At 50.9% G+C, this 14,215-nt stretch overlaps 1 protein-coding gene across 1 annotated transcript in view; it reads right to left on the bottom strand.

Annotated features, from left to right (window-relative positions):
- Window positions 1-507: 507 nt before the first annotated feature.
- Window positions 508-14,215, bottom strand: part of LOC102384269 — a 33,793-nt gene continuing 20,085 nt past the window's right edge. Inside the window, exons 14-22 of the mRNA XM_025199869.1 lie at window positions 13,638-13,764; window positions 11,558-12,634; window positions 10,952-11,040; window positions 9,006-9,132; window positions 6,813-7,916; window positions 6,206-6,300; window positions 4,245-4,371; window positions 3,156-4,134; window positions 508-2,743 (exon numbers count right to left, since the gene is read on the bottom strand). Coding sequence (XP_025055654.1) covers window positions 3,872-4,134; window positions 4,245-4,371; window positions 6,206-6,300; window positions 6,813-7,916; window positions 9,006-9,132; window positions 10,952-11,040; window positions 11,558-12,634; window positions 13,638-13,764 — 3,009 coding nt within the window. The 3' untranslated portion in view covers window positions 508-2,743; window positions 3,156-3,871. The remainder of the gene's footprint in view (window positions 2,744-3,155; window positions 4,135-4,244; window positions 4,372-6,205; window positions 6,301-6,812; window positions 7,917-9,005; window positions 9,133-10,951; window positions 11,041-11,557; window positions 12,635-13,637; window positions 13,765-14,215) is intronic.

Raw genomic sequence — 14,215 nt, forward strand, 5'->3', positions numbered from 1 at the left:
GGCAGAGGGGGATGGGCAAGGGAACAGTGGCACCAGCCTGCACAGGCAGTTGCTCATGCTCAGTATGGGGCAAGGGGCTGCCCTGGGCGATCTGGGCTGGGGTGAGGCAATGGCAGTGGGCAGTGACACCCACTCCTCACCACGGAAAGCTGAAGTCTCCAAGGGGAGGTGGGGCAGGGCCTACTATGGCCTGGCTGCACGAGGAGACAATGCCCTGATGATGCAGACAAGACTGAACCCCCCCATTATCCCCCTCACAGGAGCCCGCAAGCCTCAGCCAGGCTGAGAGCTCCACAAGGGCCGGGGCTTGGACTCACTGGTGCCTTGAGCTCCCAGCCCTCTTGCAGGCAGAGCCAGAGCACTACAGGTGGGCCAGGGAAATGCCCCGAGGGCCACAAGAGCACAGGGTAGGAACGGCCCCCACAGGGTCACCTAACTCAGCCCCCTGTGTGGGGCGAGAGACCCCGGACTGAACCTGCCCAGTCTAGCAGCTGTCCAGCCTGCTCTGCGAGGCCTCCAAGCATGGAGGTGCTGCAACTTCTCTGTGCAGCCTGGGCTGGTGACCACAGGAACTAGAAACCTTGGCCAAGAGGCTCTGCTTTATTTTCCCTGCTCCACAAGAGGAAAATAATTCTTACACCAACACAGATTCAACCACCACCAGCACCACAGTGCTTCCCTGATTCAGGCCCTCCCAGCCTGCTTGGTTCTCCAGCTCCCTTTGTCTGTGGGATGAGTTGCTGCCTCCACTTCCAAACCCCTATACGCAATCTAAGGGCAGTGCAGGGGCTAAGGAAAGTCAAAAGCTTTGAATGGTCAGGGAGAGTTGCAAAAGCAGCTACATTAGTCATAAAAGCATCCTGTGGCTTGCACATTTGTCCTACTCCAGCCCTACTATAGTCACTACTTTGCTAATCAGGTGGCAAATCCCCCAAAGCAGGCTATGCAGACATTTCAGAGACGGGGCCCTTTGCGGCCTTCCTCAATAACACTCAGCTGCCTCAACCCAGAAAGCCAGAGCTGTTGTCAGACACAACATATGAGGGGCAGTTCTATTTTCTTCTCTTTACGTAGAGATAGTTCATGAGACCCAAAGACATCTCCCACTGCTGGCTCCCTCATGACCTGGGATGACTCATATCTGTACTTTCCAGTACTGCCTCCTCCTCCAGTCTGTACCAGCTCCTCTCCACTGCCACCCAAACCACTTCCCCACCTGCAGTCTTTACCTAGACACTCGGCCAGTGATGTACGCTCAGCTCACCCTCTTGAGTGGATTCTCTTGTGTCTAGTAAGGTATGACCCTGTGGGGTATCTAGGCTCTTGTGCGTTTTCCAGTTGTTCCTCCTGAAGCTCTTCCTGCAGTCATGGGCAGATCTAGGATTAGAAAAGGGGAGATGCAACCCACACCCACCTTTTCCAGGGATGGTGAAAGCACCCTGCCAAAGGCAGGGGTGCAAGCTCCTTGCCCCATGACTGGGCAGAACCCCAAGCTTGGCTGCCCTGGGGTTCCCAGCAGAAGTGGAGGAATGGGACAGGAAGCAGAGAGCAGCCCTTTTCCTGGCCTGTGGTGAGAAGCTGGGGATGTCCTGTCTGCCCTCACTACCCACTCCTCCTTCAAACAGATCTTACAGAGTTGTTGCAGCCATGGAGGCAGCAGCAGGGAGTCAGGGCAGAGGTATAGCATGCCTGGGGTAGAGCAAGATTGGGGCTGGGGAATATTATGCTGACTGCCAGAGAGCAGGAGTGTTACCTGGCATGGCTTGGGCCCCCCATGCTCCAACTGCTGCGTGGGTGTAGGCACGGGCTCCAGCTGCTGCAGCTGGGACAGGCAGTAGCATCTCAGTCCCCAGAGAATCTACACTGTAGGGACTGCTGAAACCAGTGTAAAGGGAGCCCATGACCCATAAACAGCAGCCTAAGCCCATGCCTGCACCACACTAACAGCTGGAGTGTGGGGAACCAAAATCATTGCAGCCAATAGTCAAAACCACTGCTACTCTCCTGCAGTCAGCATCACATTCCCCATACCCTGCTCTGACCAGACCTGCCACCACCATAGCTGCAGCAAGTCTGACCAGCACAGAGATGGAGAGAACCAAAGAGAAGCTATGGGGCCTCACATCAGGTCCCACAACCCAAATCAGAAGTTGGGTCCCTCCCTGCCCCTCTACACCTGCAGAAAGAATCAAAGGGGGGTGCAACCTCACTACTGCCTCCCCCAGATCCACCCCTGCCTGCAGTCAATTCCAGTTTTTTCATGTGGGGTTACATGATGTACAGCAAGGCAAATGCTCCAAGCATCTTCACCCACATTTACAGCACGTGTGAGTTCTCTGTGTGGATTAGACAATGGAGCACCAAGTCCCCCACATGAAGCTTTTCCCATAGCCGGGCCACATATGTGGCTTCTCCTGCAAGTGCACTACACAACATGCACGAAGCTTCGGCCAGGATCAGAAGTTTCTCCTACACATTCACCCAGTCTCTCACTACAGGTTCTGGGCTGCACAACGGTCCCATGACAATCCTCCAAGCCTCCCTCTCAGTGAGAGTGACTTCTAGGAGTCCTGCTGAGGTCACTTTGCCTGCAGAGTCTCTGGCTGGTCCTGACTCACACAAGCTTCTCCCTGTTCACGACTCTGGGAAGCGTGTCCTACAAATCTTCCCAGTGATGCCCTACTTGCTTCCACTTGCTCAGGACACGGCTGCTGGGAATTCTCACTCACTGCCCCATGGCCTGCTGAGAGAGAGAGAGAGAGAGAGAGAGAGAGAGAGAGGGAAAGCAGACAGGAGTTACTGTCCATGCTAGAGGCAAAAGGCACATGAAAAGGAGACTTAAAATAACTGACATGACCACTGTAAAACCAGGGACTGAATCCCTCAAACCTTTCATCCAAGAGGATCTGTTCTGCTTCCACCTCCTACTGGAACCTTTGGGAGGTGGGCTCTGCAGAATGGGGGTGGGGGTTAATCGCATACACAGGAAATCCAGAAGCAACTTCACTCATGAGGACGCCAGCCCTTGCTAAGGATAATTGTGACTTGGATAGGATGTGGGGGACCTGAGGGAGCAGGGAGGGCTCAGGGGCTGGAATCCCAGATGTCGGCATCACTGACTGACAGCTACTGTGCCTGTTAAATCAATTCCTCACCTGTGTGCATGTTTCTCAGGATCTCCCTTTCTTCAGCGCCTTTCTAATCTGGGCCCCATGGCTCTTCTCCCTGTTCCAGCTGGGAGATCACATCAGGTTTGGGAATGGGAAATCCAGCTCCAAGGGGAGAAGACAGACAAGACCAGGGTGTTACAAGTGACAGGGTGCATAGCAGCAAGCAGGTTTCCGAGGACAGGGCAGAGAGGGAGAATGGGGCAACCTGTCTGTGGCCGTGGTCCTGCCATTACCCCTCCACTCCAAAGCAAGACTCCATCCCAGATCAGGACACCCCTGTTCCCCATTCCCCAACCCACTGGGGTTAGAACACCTTTCCACTGCAAAGCTAGAGCCAGGATTCCTGCTCTCTAGCCTTCAATCTATGTCATGGCTCTGGTTGAGGGGTAATAGAGGGGCACTTTGGGAGAGAAGCACAGGCATAGGAGTACCCACTGACATCAGCTCCTCCCAATCACCCATTACCCTTGAGGGAAGCAGGAAACAAGGTATAGGCTGGAGGACCTGGGCCTGTGTCATGCTTCATATGCACGACAACAGATGGGGCTCTTTACCACAGCATCTCCTTCAAACAGAAGCTCTGTAGGAGCACTTCACCCACTTCTCAAAGGTCTCTACAGGTCAGACATGCTTCAAATGTTACATCTCTTCACAGCCTGAGACATGAGATTCAGGGACCTCCACAGGCTGAGCCTTTTGTCTCAAGACTCCAGCACCCAGCACAGCTGTGCAGCCTCTTGTCTCCTCCTAACTGTGCTAAGACCCAAGACATCTCTGAGCCAATTTTGGAGAGGAAGGGACACGAAATCTGTGTTGGCAGGTCTCCATGTGTTTAAAAATATTAAGAAGTACACACACCCCAACCTCTGGAAACTCTGGGTATGGATTAGTGTCTCCTTGGTGTTGCCAAGTTCTCTCTTCCACAGGACGGACTGCGGAGGGGAAAGGCTCCCCATCTGGAGCTCTAGGCAACAAGAGGGTTGACCCCTCTGAAATGTAATTGACCAAGAAAGATCCGGGAGTAAAAATTGACCCAGGAGCTCCAGAGCCCCCAGCAGAGGCAGAAACCCTTACCCAGTGAGACTACCATCTCATAATTCTCAAACATGACATCCCTGTAGAGGGCTCTCTGGCTGGAGTCCAGCAAAGTCCACTCCCCTTTGGTAAAATATACAGCCACCTCCTCGAAGATCACCGACCCCTGAAACAACAGCAAAATTCCTCCTCTCGCATATCTCCCCGGGCACAATCCCACCAGCCCCCTGGAACAGGAAGGGATAGAAAATCCCCTTCCTCTGAGATCAAGGGACTTTTAATATATGGAATGAGGAAATTTGAGGAAAGCTTTTCTTAGCAACAGACACTTGAAGTGAGGAGACCAGAGACCAAAATGTGCACAATCACATCTTCCAACCAGATGAATTTCATTACCCTTTTCATAATTGTCAGAGGTGGTTTGGGAAACCTTCCAATGATATTCCCCACTCATCCTTGGTCAACAAGGCCACTACAAGAAAATAACTAAGAAGTGAGGGGGAATTAAAGGGTCTTATTCAAGACACTGCCACTACTCTAAGTTTTAAAATGATGGAAGTAAGGATGCCCCTAATACAGATGGCTGCCAGCTCCACATGTTGCCAAGAATACTGAAGCTGTGGTCTCAACAGGAACGGGGTGGGAAGAACTCATAGGATCTGTTGACAGATGTACAGACAGAGAGAGAGCCACCTGGAAAATGCTGATGGGAAAGGAGCAGGGTGTGCGCTAGGGTTGAGGCACACAGAAAAGATACAGGTGACCCAGCAACGTATACAGACTGAGGAGGCCCAGAAGAGAGCCAGTTGGCAGGTGCAGATCTTCTCCTGTAATGGGGCACACTTGCTTTGTACTGGGATGACTAGACAAATGCACACTCTCCACCTCTTTGGAGGTGACTTCCAACCACTCAATCATGAGGCAGTGGTTCTGGGAATGGCAGGTACTTGTCTTTTCATCAGGGTACGACTGAGGGAAGGGAGTCATTGAAGATGCCTGTAGAGCTACACCTTCACATGCAGCTGAGCTAAACCCAGTTCCCGTATTCAACCACCTGTAAAACAAGAGGTGTATGGTAGAGGAAGGAGTGGCAAATTACATATAAGGCAGCAAATTACTCCAGAACAAAGCTTTGGGCTGGCTCTTCACACTGATGGGCACAGGCACTTGCCAGATGGCATTACTTAAGAGGTGCTTTCCACGTTCAGCCAGTCATAGCCCCAATTCCTGTTTAATAACTAAATAGGTCAACCTTTATTCCTGTAAGAATACAAACTAGTATCTGGCACCAGCTGCATGAACGGGTCTCTCCACACAGGGTTTGTGGTATGGCCTTTGCTCCTTATAGCAGAACAGCTTCTATTTTTCAGTCTCCTTTGTCCCTTTAGTGACTGCCTCACCCTCACCAGACCATTTCCCATGGGAAAACTGCCCGATATCCCCTCACCTGAGTCGGCACCACTTCAGCCAGGTTTTTGCTCAGAAGCAAGGAGGAAAAGAATGGGAGTGATACATCCTTGTCTCTGTCTGGTTCTGGCTGTGAGAAGTCATCAGAGATGCTTGCAGACCTATACCCTATACCCATCTAAACCTAGTTCCTTATTCAAGCACCAGTATGAACAAGGAGGTATTGGAGGGGGAGGGTTGGAAATAGGACATGAGGTAGCACATTACTCAAAAACAAAGCTCTATGCCAGCTTTTTCCCATTGACAGTCACAGATATGTGTCAACTGGTTTTACCCGAGATGTGTTTTCCACATACAATCAGTGACTGCCCCATTTCCTGCTAATGACTACATACATTAATCTCTATCCCTGTAACGATATTCCAGTACTGGTGTCCGGCACCCAGCAGTACCCCTGGTCTCTGATCATTAGTTTTGCGAAGCATCTTTTTCTGCTTACAGTAGAAAACCTGCCATTCCCCAGCTCCTTTAGCAACTGTTCCATCATCACCAGACTAAACCTCCATCAAGAAGCTTCCCTGACAATCCCTCACCTGAGTCAGTGCCACTGCTGCCATTTCTCTTCCATATCCCCAGGAACTATGGGATGATTTGGAGTCAAAGGTGGACATGGGTCTGAAGCCTATCACTGGGGAGAGAAAGCAACAAAGGGAGAATTCAGATATGCCTTGAGGCTCTTGCTGCAGCCCAAATCCTCTCAGGTTTTATTTCTGGCTGGGAAAAGGCTTCAGAGAGCAACCAGTTAAAAAAAGAACACTTATCCTCTGCACAAGGGATCTCCAGGGCTGGGGCAGACAAACCGCAGGCACTCACATTTTCCCTCTGCATCTCCTCTTTTCCCCCTAGCCTGACAACCAGCCACCCCTGAAAACCAACCCAACCCTTCTACCTGTGCCTGGACACACATCATGCCCCAGTGATGCACAGCCGTTCCTTGCAGCCCATGAGCTCATTGTGCAATCAAGTGCCTGTTTTCTACCTGGGGGCAGGACTTGGTGGGAGCTGAGAGAGACATCTGCCCTGCCATTTTTTCCCATATAGAGAGCTCTGGAAGGGCCATGTGGATGCTCTGAAGCTGAGTAGGGGAACTCATTTGACCAAAGCTGTCTCATCCGACAGCGCAACTTTGAGGTCCCTCACCTGTGTGGATGCTCCGATGCTGCTTAAGGAAATGTCCCAGACGGAAGCTCTCCCCACAGTCAGGGCATGTGTAGGGTTTCTCCCCTGTGTGGAGCTTCCGATGCTTAGTAAGACTCCCTTGGTACTTAAAACATTTCCCACAGTCAGAGCACAGGTAAGGTTCCTCCCCTGTGTGGAGTCTCCAATGTTTAGTGAGACTCTCTTGGTACCTGAAACACTTCCCACAGTCAGAGCACATGTAGGGTTTCTCCCCTGTGTGGAGTCTCCAATGTTTAGTGAGACTCTCTTGGTACCTGAAACACTTTCCACAGTCAGAGCACACATAGGGTTTTTCCCCTGTGTGAAACCTCCGATGCTTTGTGAGACTTTCTTGATACCTGAACCTTTTCCCACAGTCAGAGCACATGTAGGGTTTCTCCCCTGTATGGTGCCTCTGATGCTTTGTAAGTTCATGTCCCAACCTGAATCTTCTACCACACTCAGGGCACGAGTAGGGTTTCTCTCCCGTGTGGATCCTCTCATGTTGAATGAGGCCGTTCTTCCGTCTGAAACTTTTCCCACAATTAGGGCACACATAGGGTTTCTCACCCGTGTGGATGCTCTGGTGTTCAGTAAGTCCATACTTACGGGTGAAGCATTTCCCACAGTCAAGGCATATGTAGGGCTTGTCTCCCGAGTGGAGGATCTGATGCTGCAAAAGATCTGAGCTAGTGATAAAGCTTTTCTCACAGTCAAGGCATTTATAGGGTCTCATGCCAGTGTGCACTCTCTGATGTACAGAAAGCTTTGACCTGCGTTGGAATCTTCTGCCACAGTCAGCACATTCAAAGGGTTTCTCTTGACTGCAGATTCTTGGCTGGACCACGGCTCCTTTCCGGTCCCAGAAGCTACATCCACCAGGACTGGAATCAACACATCTCCCCTGGGAGAGATTTGCTTTCTGCCTCTTTGGTCTGTGCTGACTCTCATGGGCTTCTTTGTGCTCAAGACACTGGGGATCATCCCCTTTTGCTCTTCCCAGGACCGAGCTGCAGGGTTCTGTCTCCTCTGGGTAGGGCTGCTGGGGATTCTCCGCCTTGTTCTGGCTGAAGGTCTCTTTACTTGCTGAGATAGGAGGGAGGAGAGACAGAGAGAAAGAAGGCAGACATGAGACATTCTCTGGGCTTGACGAACAAGGAAAATGTAAAAGGGAGACAAAACACTAACTGCCAGAGGGACTGAAAATGAGAAGCTGAATGAATCCCCCTGAAGCCCTTCATCACAGGAGGAAGAGACACTCTCTGTCCTGTGTCTTAACCTGTGACTGGAGGGATCCTCTGCTGATATTAGTCAGCCTGGGAGCTTAAATGACATCTGTCATAGGGAAGCAGCACTTACTTAGGCACTTAACACCTGGGTGGGATGAGGCAGAACTGGGTGAGGGGCCTGCAGATCCCTGGTGGGAATCCCAGCTGTCTGTGCCAGTGACAGATAGCATCTGTACCCACCTATCTGATTCCTCCCATGTGCACATGTTTCTCAGAAGTGCCCTTCCCTCCCAGCCCAGAAGATCAGGGATGCATGGATTTCCCCCATTCAGATGGGAGCTCACAAGGGATCTGGAAATCCAGCTCCATCCAAGAGGTAAGACCCATGTTTTACAGTTCTAGTGACAGAGTGGGTTTCAAACCTGATGGACAGGCAGGTGCCCTTGAATAAGCCAGAGAGACAGGAAAGATTACTGGAAATCATTTCAGGGGTGAGTTGGGTCCTGAGCAGCTGTCTCTACAGGAGATGCAAGGAACTCCACAAGCTGGGCCATTTCTTCCAGGACTCTGGCACAGCCCCTCTGTGACTCCTATCTCCTCCCAAGTCTGTTGAGACCTAAGACTCTCCAGGCACAGGACCAGTCCCGGAGAGGATGGGAAGGATATATGAGGTGTATGCACAAATGTGCAACACGGCATGCCCACCCAACCTCTCCCTGGGAAGCTCCAGCATGGGGATCAATTCATACCTCCAGTGTGTCCCAGAACCTCTCATCTCATGGCAGGGACAGTGGAAGGGACAGTCTCTGTCCCAGGGCTACTACGAAGTATACAGCCACTTCCCCTGAAATCTAAGGGTCATCAAAAGAAACTGGTCTCTGAAAGCTAACCTGTCTGCTTCAGAGACCTCACAGCTTCTGGTGCCTATGGAGACAGAAATTCTTACCAAGGGAGACCAGAGTCTCATTTTTCTCCAGCATAACATCCCAGTAGAGAGCTCTCTGACTGGAGTCCAGTGGAGATCTCTGCTTCCCGGGAAAACACACAGCCACCTCCTCCAAAGTCACCAGCCCCTGAAAAAACAACAACAATATTCTACTTCTTAAGTACCTGCTTCCCAAACACAATCCCACCAACCCCAGAACAGGAAGGAATGGAAAATCCCCTTCCCCTTAAACTTTCCTTAACACCAGACATTCAAAGCAGGGAGATCAACATGCACACAGTTACTAACTGGGCTGATTTTATCAGCCTCCTCACAACAGTCACCCACAGCTTGGAAAATTCTCCCACTCTCCAGGGACAGAAATCACCCACTGATGCATGGTGCAAATGCCCACCATCAGCAAGTTATCTCAGAGGTGTGGTAGCAGCAAGCACCATTTTTCAAGATGCTACCACTGCCCTATGCTTTTGATCACTGGACGTGAGGATGCCTGTGGTAAAGATACCTGCCAGTTCCCATTGCTGTCTAAACACTGGAGCTGCAATCACCTCAGGGAATAAGGTGGAAAGAGCTCATAGGACCTGTCAATAAATATTGAGACAGAGAGAGAGAGCCACAAGGAGGATGGAGGTGGGAAGAGTGGGGTGCATGGCAGTGTGAGGGGGCTAGAGGACCCAGCAACGTATATGCAGACTGAAGAGGCCCAGAAGGGGGCCAGTTGGCAGGTGCAGATCTGCAGTGGGACACACTTTACGGGTCAAACAGACACGTGTGCATTGCCTACTTCTCTTGAGGTGACTGGATGAGATACCAGAATCACCTCCAAGTTATTTCTCAGAGAGCCTGGAATGAGTTTATAGATTTCATAGACATTAGGGGTGGAAGGGACCTCAGAAGATTATCGAGTCCAGGCCCCTGCCCCAGGGGCAGGAAGTCAGCTGGAGTCACAGGATCCCAGCAAGATATACGTCCAAATATCTTTTAAAGGAGTCCAGAGTAGATGCTTGCACCACCCCTGGCATCAGTCTGTCCCAGGCCTTGGGGGCTCGGATAGCAAAGAAGTTCTTCCTTATGTCCAGCCTGAAACGGACTTGGAGGAATTTGTGAATGTTTGACCTTGTCATCCCTTGGGGCGCTCTGGTGAACAGGCGTTCCCCCAGATCCTGATGTATACCCCTTAACTGCACAGGATCCATTTCAACATTTCACAAAATCTTTGGGCCAGTAGGAAGTCAATAGAGCCTGATAATGGGGAAAATCATGCCCAAGAGGGCCCATTTAGGGCTGCAGGTTCAGGAATCTCTCTGTTGGTCCCTTCCCTGCCTTTGGCTCATTTGTGTCTCTTTCCAGAGATGGATATGCCTTTACTCCCCAGGGAACCAAAAAGCCACAATTGCCCAGCAGGGTTTTTCCCCTAAATGAGGCTGCAGCTCTGAGAACAGAAGGTACTTGTCTCTAGATCAGTGTGTGACTGGGGGGAGGAATCACCAGAGGTGCCTGCAGACCTATACCCTCATACATAGCCCATCTGAACCCAGTCCCCTTAGTTCAATCAACACCACATACAGGAGGTGTGCAGTGAAGGGAGGAGTGGCAAATTGGATATATGGTAGCAAGTTACTCAAGAACAAAGCTTTGTGCCAGCTACTTAACACTGATGGGCATAAGCATGTGCCAGATGGCATCAACCAAGATGTGATTTTTATGTGCAGCTAATCACAGCCCCAATTCCTGTCTAAAGACTAAATAAATAAACCTCGATTCCTATAACAATACGAACTGGTACCTGGCACCAGCTGTGCCCCCTGGTCTCTCCACACTGGTATCACAGTGTGACCTTTGCTCCTTACAAAAGAAAGGTTTTTACTTCTCTTTTGCGCCTTTTAGTGATGGTTCCACCCTCATCAGATCAAATCCCATGGGCAAACTGCCTGACAATCCCTCACCTGAGCAAGCGGTATAGCAGCCATTTCTTTATCCTCTCCTTGGGGACTACGGGAAAATCTGGAGTCAAGGGTGGATGTGGTTTTAGAGCCTGTATTCAGGGGTAGAAAGCAACACGGTGAGAATACAGAAGCAGCTTCAGTCCATGCTACAGCCCAAAACCTCACAGGTTTTATTCTCTGATGGGAAAAAGACTTCAGAAAGCAACAGGCTAGTTTGTGACCCTTGTCCTCCACATAGAAGGGTCTGTGGGACTTTGGCAAAGGCACCTCAGCCACTCATGTCTTCCCCCTGCACCTTCCCTTTCCCACTTGGTCCCCATCAGCTACCCATTCCTAAAACCCAAACCATCCCTCTCCCCTACTGCCTGGACCCACATCATCCCCCAATACTGCACATTCATACCTTGCAGCCCATCTACCTACAGTGCAACCAAATGCCTGCCTTCTACCTGGGGGTAGGACTTGGTGGAAGCTGAGAGAGACCTTCCTATCACTCCTCCCACGCAGAGCTCTGGAAAGGTTTGCATGGATACTTGTAGGCTGAATAAGGGGGACTCATCCGAGCAATGCTGTCTCAGCTGGCAGGACAATTGCGAGGTTCCTCACCTGTGTGGATGCTCTGATGCTGCTTAAGGGAACGGCCCAGATGGAATTTCTCCCCACAGTCAGCACATGAATATGGCTTCTCCCCTGTGTGGAGCCTCCGATGCTTAGCAAAACCATCTCGGTACCTGAACCTTTTCCCGCAGTCAGAGCACATGTAGGGTTCCTCCCCTGTATGACACCTCTGATGCTTAGTAAGTTCGTGTCCCAACCTGAAACTTTTCCCACAGTCAGGACATGAATAGGGTTTCTCTCCTGTGTGGAGTCTCTGATGTTCTGTAAGACGATTTTTCTGTCTGAAGCTTTTCCCGCAGTCATGGCATGCGTAGGGTTTTTCTCCTGTGTGGATCCTCTGATGCTTAATAAGACTGTGTCGCAACCCAAAGTTTTTCCCGCAGGCAGGGCACATGTAGGGTTTCTCCTCTGTGTGGATCCTCTGGTGTTCAACGAGGCCATTTTTCCGTCTGAAGCTTTTCCCACAGTCAGGGCACGTGTAGGGTTTCTCGCCCGTGTGGATGCTCTGGTGTTCAGTAAGACCATACTTCCGGGTAAAACTCTTCCCACAGTCAAGGCATGTGTAGGGTTTGTCTCCAGAGTGGAGGATGTGATGCTGCAAAAGGTCTGAGCTAGTGATAAAACTTTTCCCACAGTCAAGGCAATCATAGGATTGTATTCCTGGGCACGCACTCTCCTTTGCAGAAACCTTTGACCTGAGATTGAGTCTTCTGCTGTAGTTGGCAAATTCCCTGGGTTTTTCTTTACTACAGATTTGTGGCTGGACCATGGTTCCATTCAGGTCCCAGAAGCTGCAACCACCAGGACTGGAACCAACACATCTGCCCTGGGGGAGCTTTCCCTGCAGCCCCCTTGATCCACACTGATTCTCCTGGGCTCCTCTCGGCTCAGGATGCTGGGGGATAAACCCTTCTGCTCCTCCCAAGGCTGCCCCATGGAGTTTTGCCTTCTCTGGGCAGGGCTGGTGGGGATTCTTTATGTTATTTTCCATCACGGTCTCACTGCCAGATGCAAAAGAGAGAGGAGAGTAGGGAACCAGAATGCAGACATGAGGTACTCCCTGGGCTGGAAGAAACAGAGAAATGTGAAAGGGGAAAAATGACTGAGACTAAAAATAAGAAGCTGAATCCCTCTGGAGCCCCTCATCAGAGGAAGAAGAGACAATCTCCAAAACCTTTCACCTCTAAAACCATAGCAGGTGGGACACCCAGCTAATGTTAATCAGCCTGGAAGTCCTTGAGTAACACCCATCATGGGGAACCAGCACCTACCTGGGAAAACTGGGACCTGGTAGGGATGAACCTTTTCATCCCTACCAGGATGAAAAGGTAGGGATGAGGTGGAACTGGGGAGGGGCCTGCAGGGCCCAGTGGGAATTCAAGGTGTGTGTGCCAGTGACAGATGGTATCTGTACCCATTTGCTTGATTCTTTACGTTCCCTGTTCAGATGGGAGGTCACAAGGGATTTTGGAACTGGAAATCCAGTTCCAACAAAAAGGAACAAGGCAAACCAGCGTTTTACCATGCTAGTGACAGAGTGGGCTCTGAACCTGACGGGCAAGCAGGTGCACTTGAATAAACAAGAAAAAGACAGGTCACTGAAAAACATTTCAGGGATGAGTTGGCTCCTCGGCAGTTCCTTCTACAGGAGATGTGGGAAACGCCACACATCAGGCCATTTCTGTCAGGACCATGGCACAACTCTGTGCATCTTCCCACCTCCTTCCAATCCTGCTGAGACTTCAGGTCCACCAGGCACAGGACCAATCCTGGGGAGGACGGGGGGGACACAGTATCTGCGTGTGCAAACATGCAGCAAACTTGATAAGTGCACAACAGGGCACACCCCCAAGCCTCTCCCTGGGAAGCTCAGGGATAGGGATGGATTCATACCTCCAACATGTCCCAAGACCTCCTCTCCAAGGGCAGTGACAGTGGAAGAGACAGACAGACTCTCTCCAAGCGCAGCTAGGCACTGTGAGACCACTTCCCCTGAAAGCCAAGGAGCTTCAGAAGGACCCAACCCAGAAGCTGATCTGTCTGCTTCAGAGACTCCAGTAATCCTTACCCAGGGAGACCAGATTCTCATTCTCCTCCAGCATGACGACCCTGCAGAGGGCTCTCTGACTGGGGTCCAGTGGAGTCTGCTGCCCCTTGGGGAAACACACAGCCACCTCCTCCAATGTCACTTGACCCTGAAACAGTAATATCGTACCTTGAGTACCTGCAGCCCAGACACAATCCCACCAGCCCCTAGAACAGGAAGAGATGGAAAAGCTCCTCCTTCCCCAGACACCAGGGAACTTCTGCTAGGGAATTCCTGAATATCATGAAAGATATTCTTCGTACCATACACTAAAAGCTGTCACAACCCAAGGGTGTGATTTTTGTTGTGTGTGCGCTTTGGCACCACTGAATTATGTTCCCGCTAAATTGCAGCTTCTTTGCACGATGGAGTTTTCTGCTGCAGAGGAAAACCCCAGTGCAAAAGAATTCCCGCCAATTTGTAGCTTTTTTTGCAGTGTGCATTTCTTCTTTGCAGCACAGAAATGCACTTTGCAAAGAGTTCCCGCCATTCGTATTCAAATTCGAGCCCCATTATTGGCTTTCGTGAAATTATTCACACGTGGCGGGTCCGGGATGGGT

This window comes from Alligator sinensis, unplaced genomic scaffold, assembly GCF_000455745.1.
Source record: "Alligator sinensis unplaced genomic scaffold, ASM45574v1 scaffold1097_1, whole genome shotgun sequence".
NCBI classification, from domain to species: domain Eukaryota; kingdom Metazoa; phylum Chordata; order Crocodylia; family Alligatoridae; genus Alligator; species Alligator sinensis.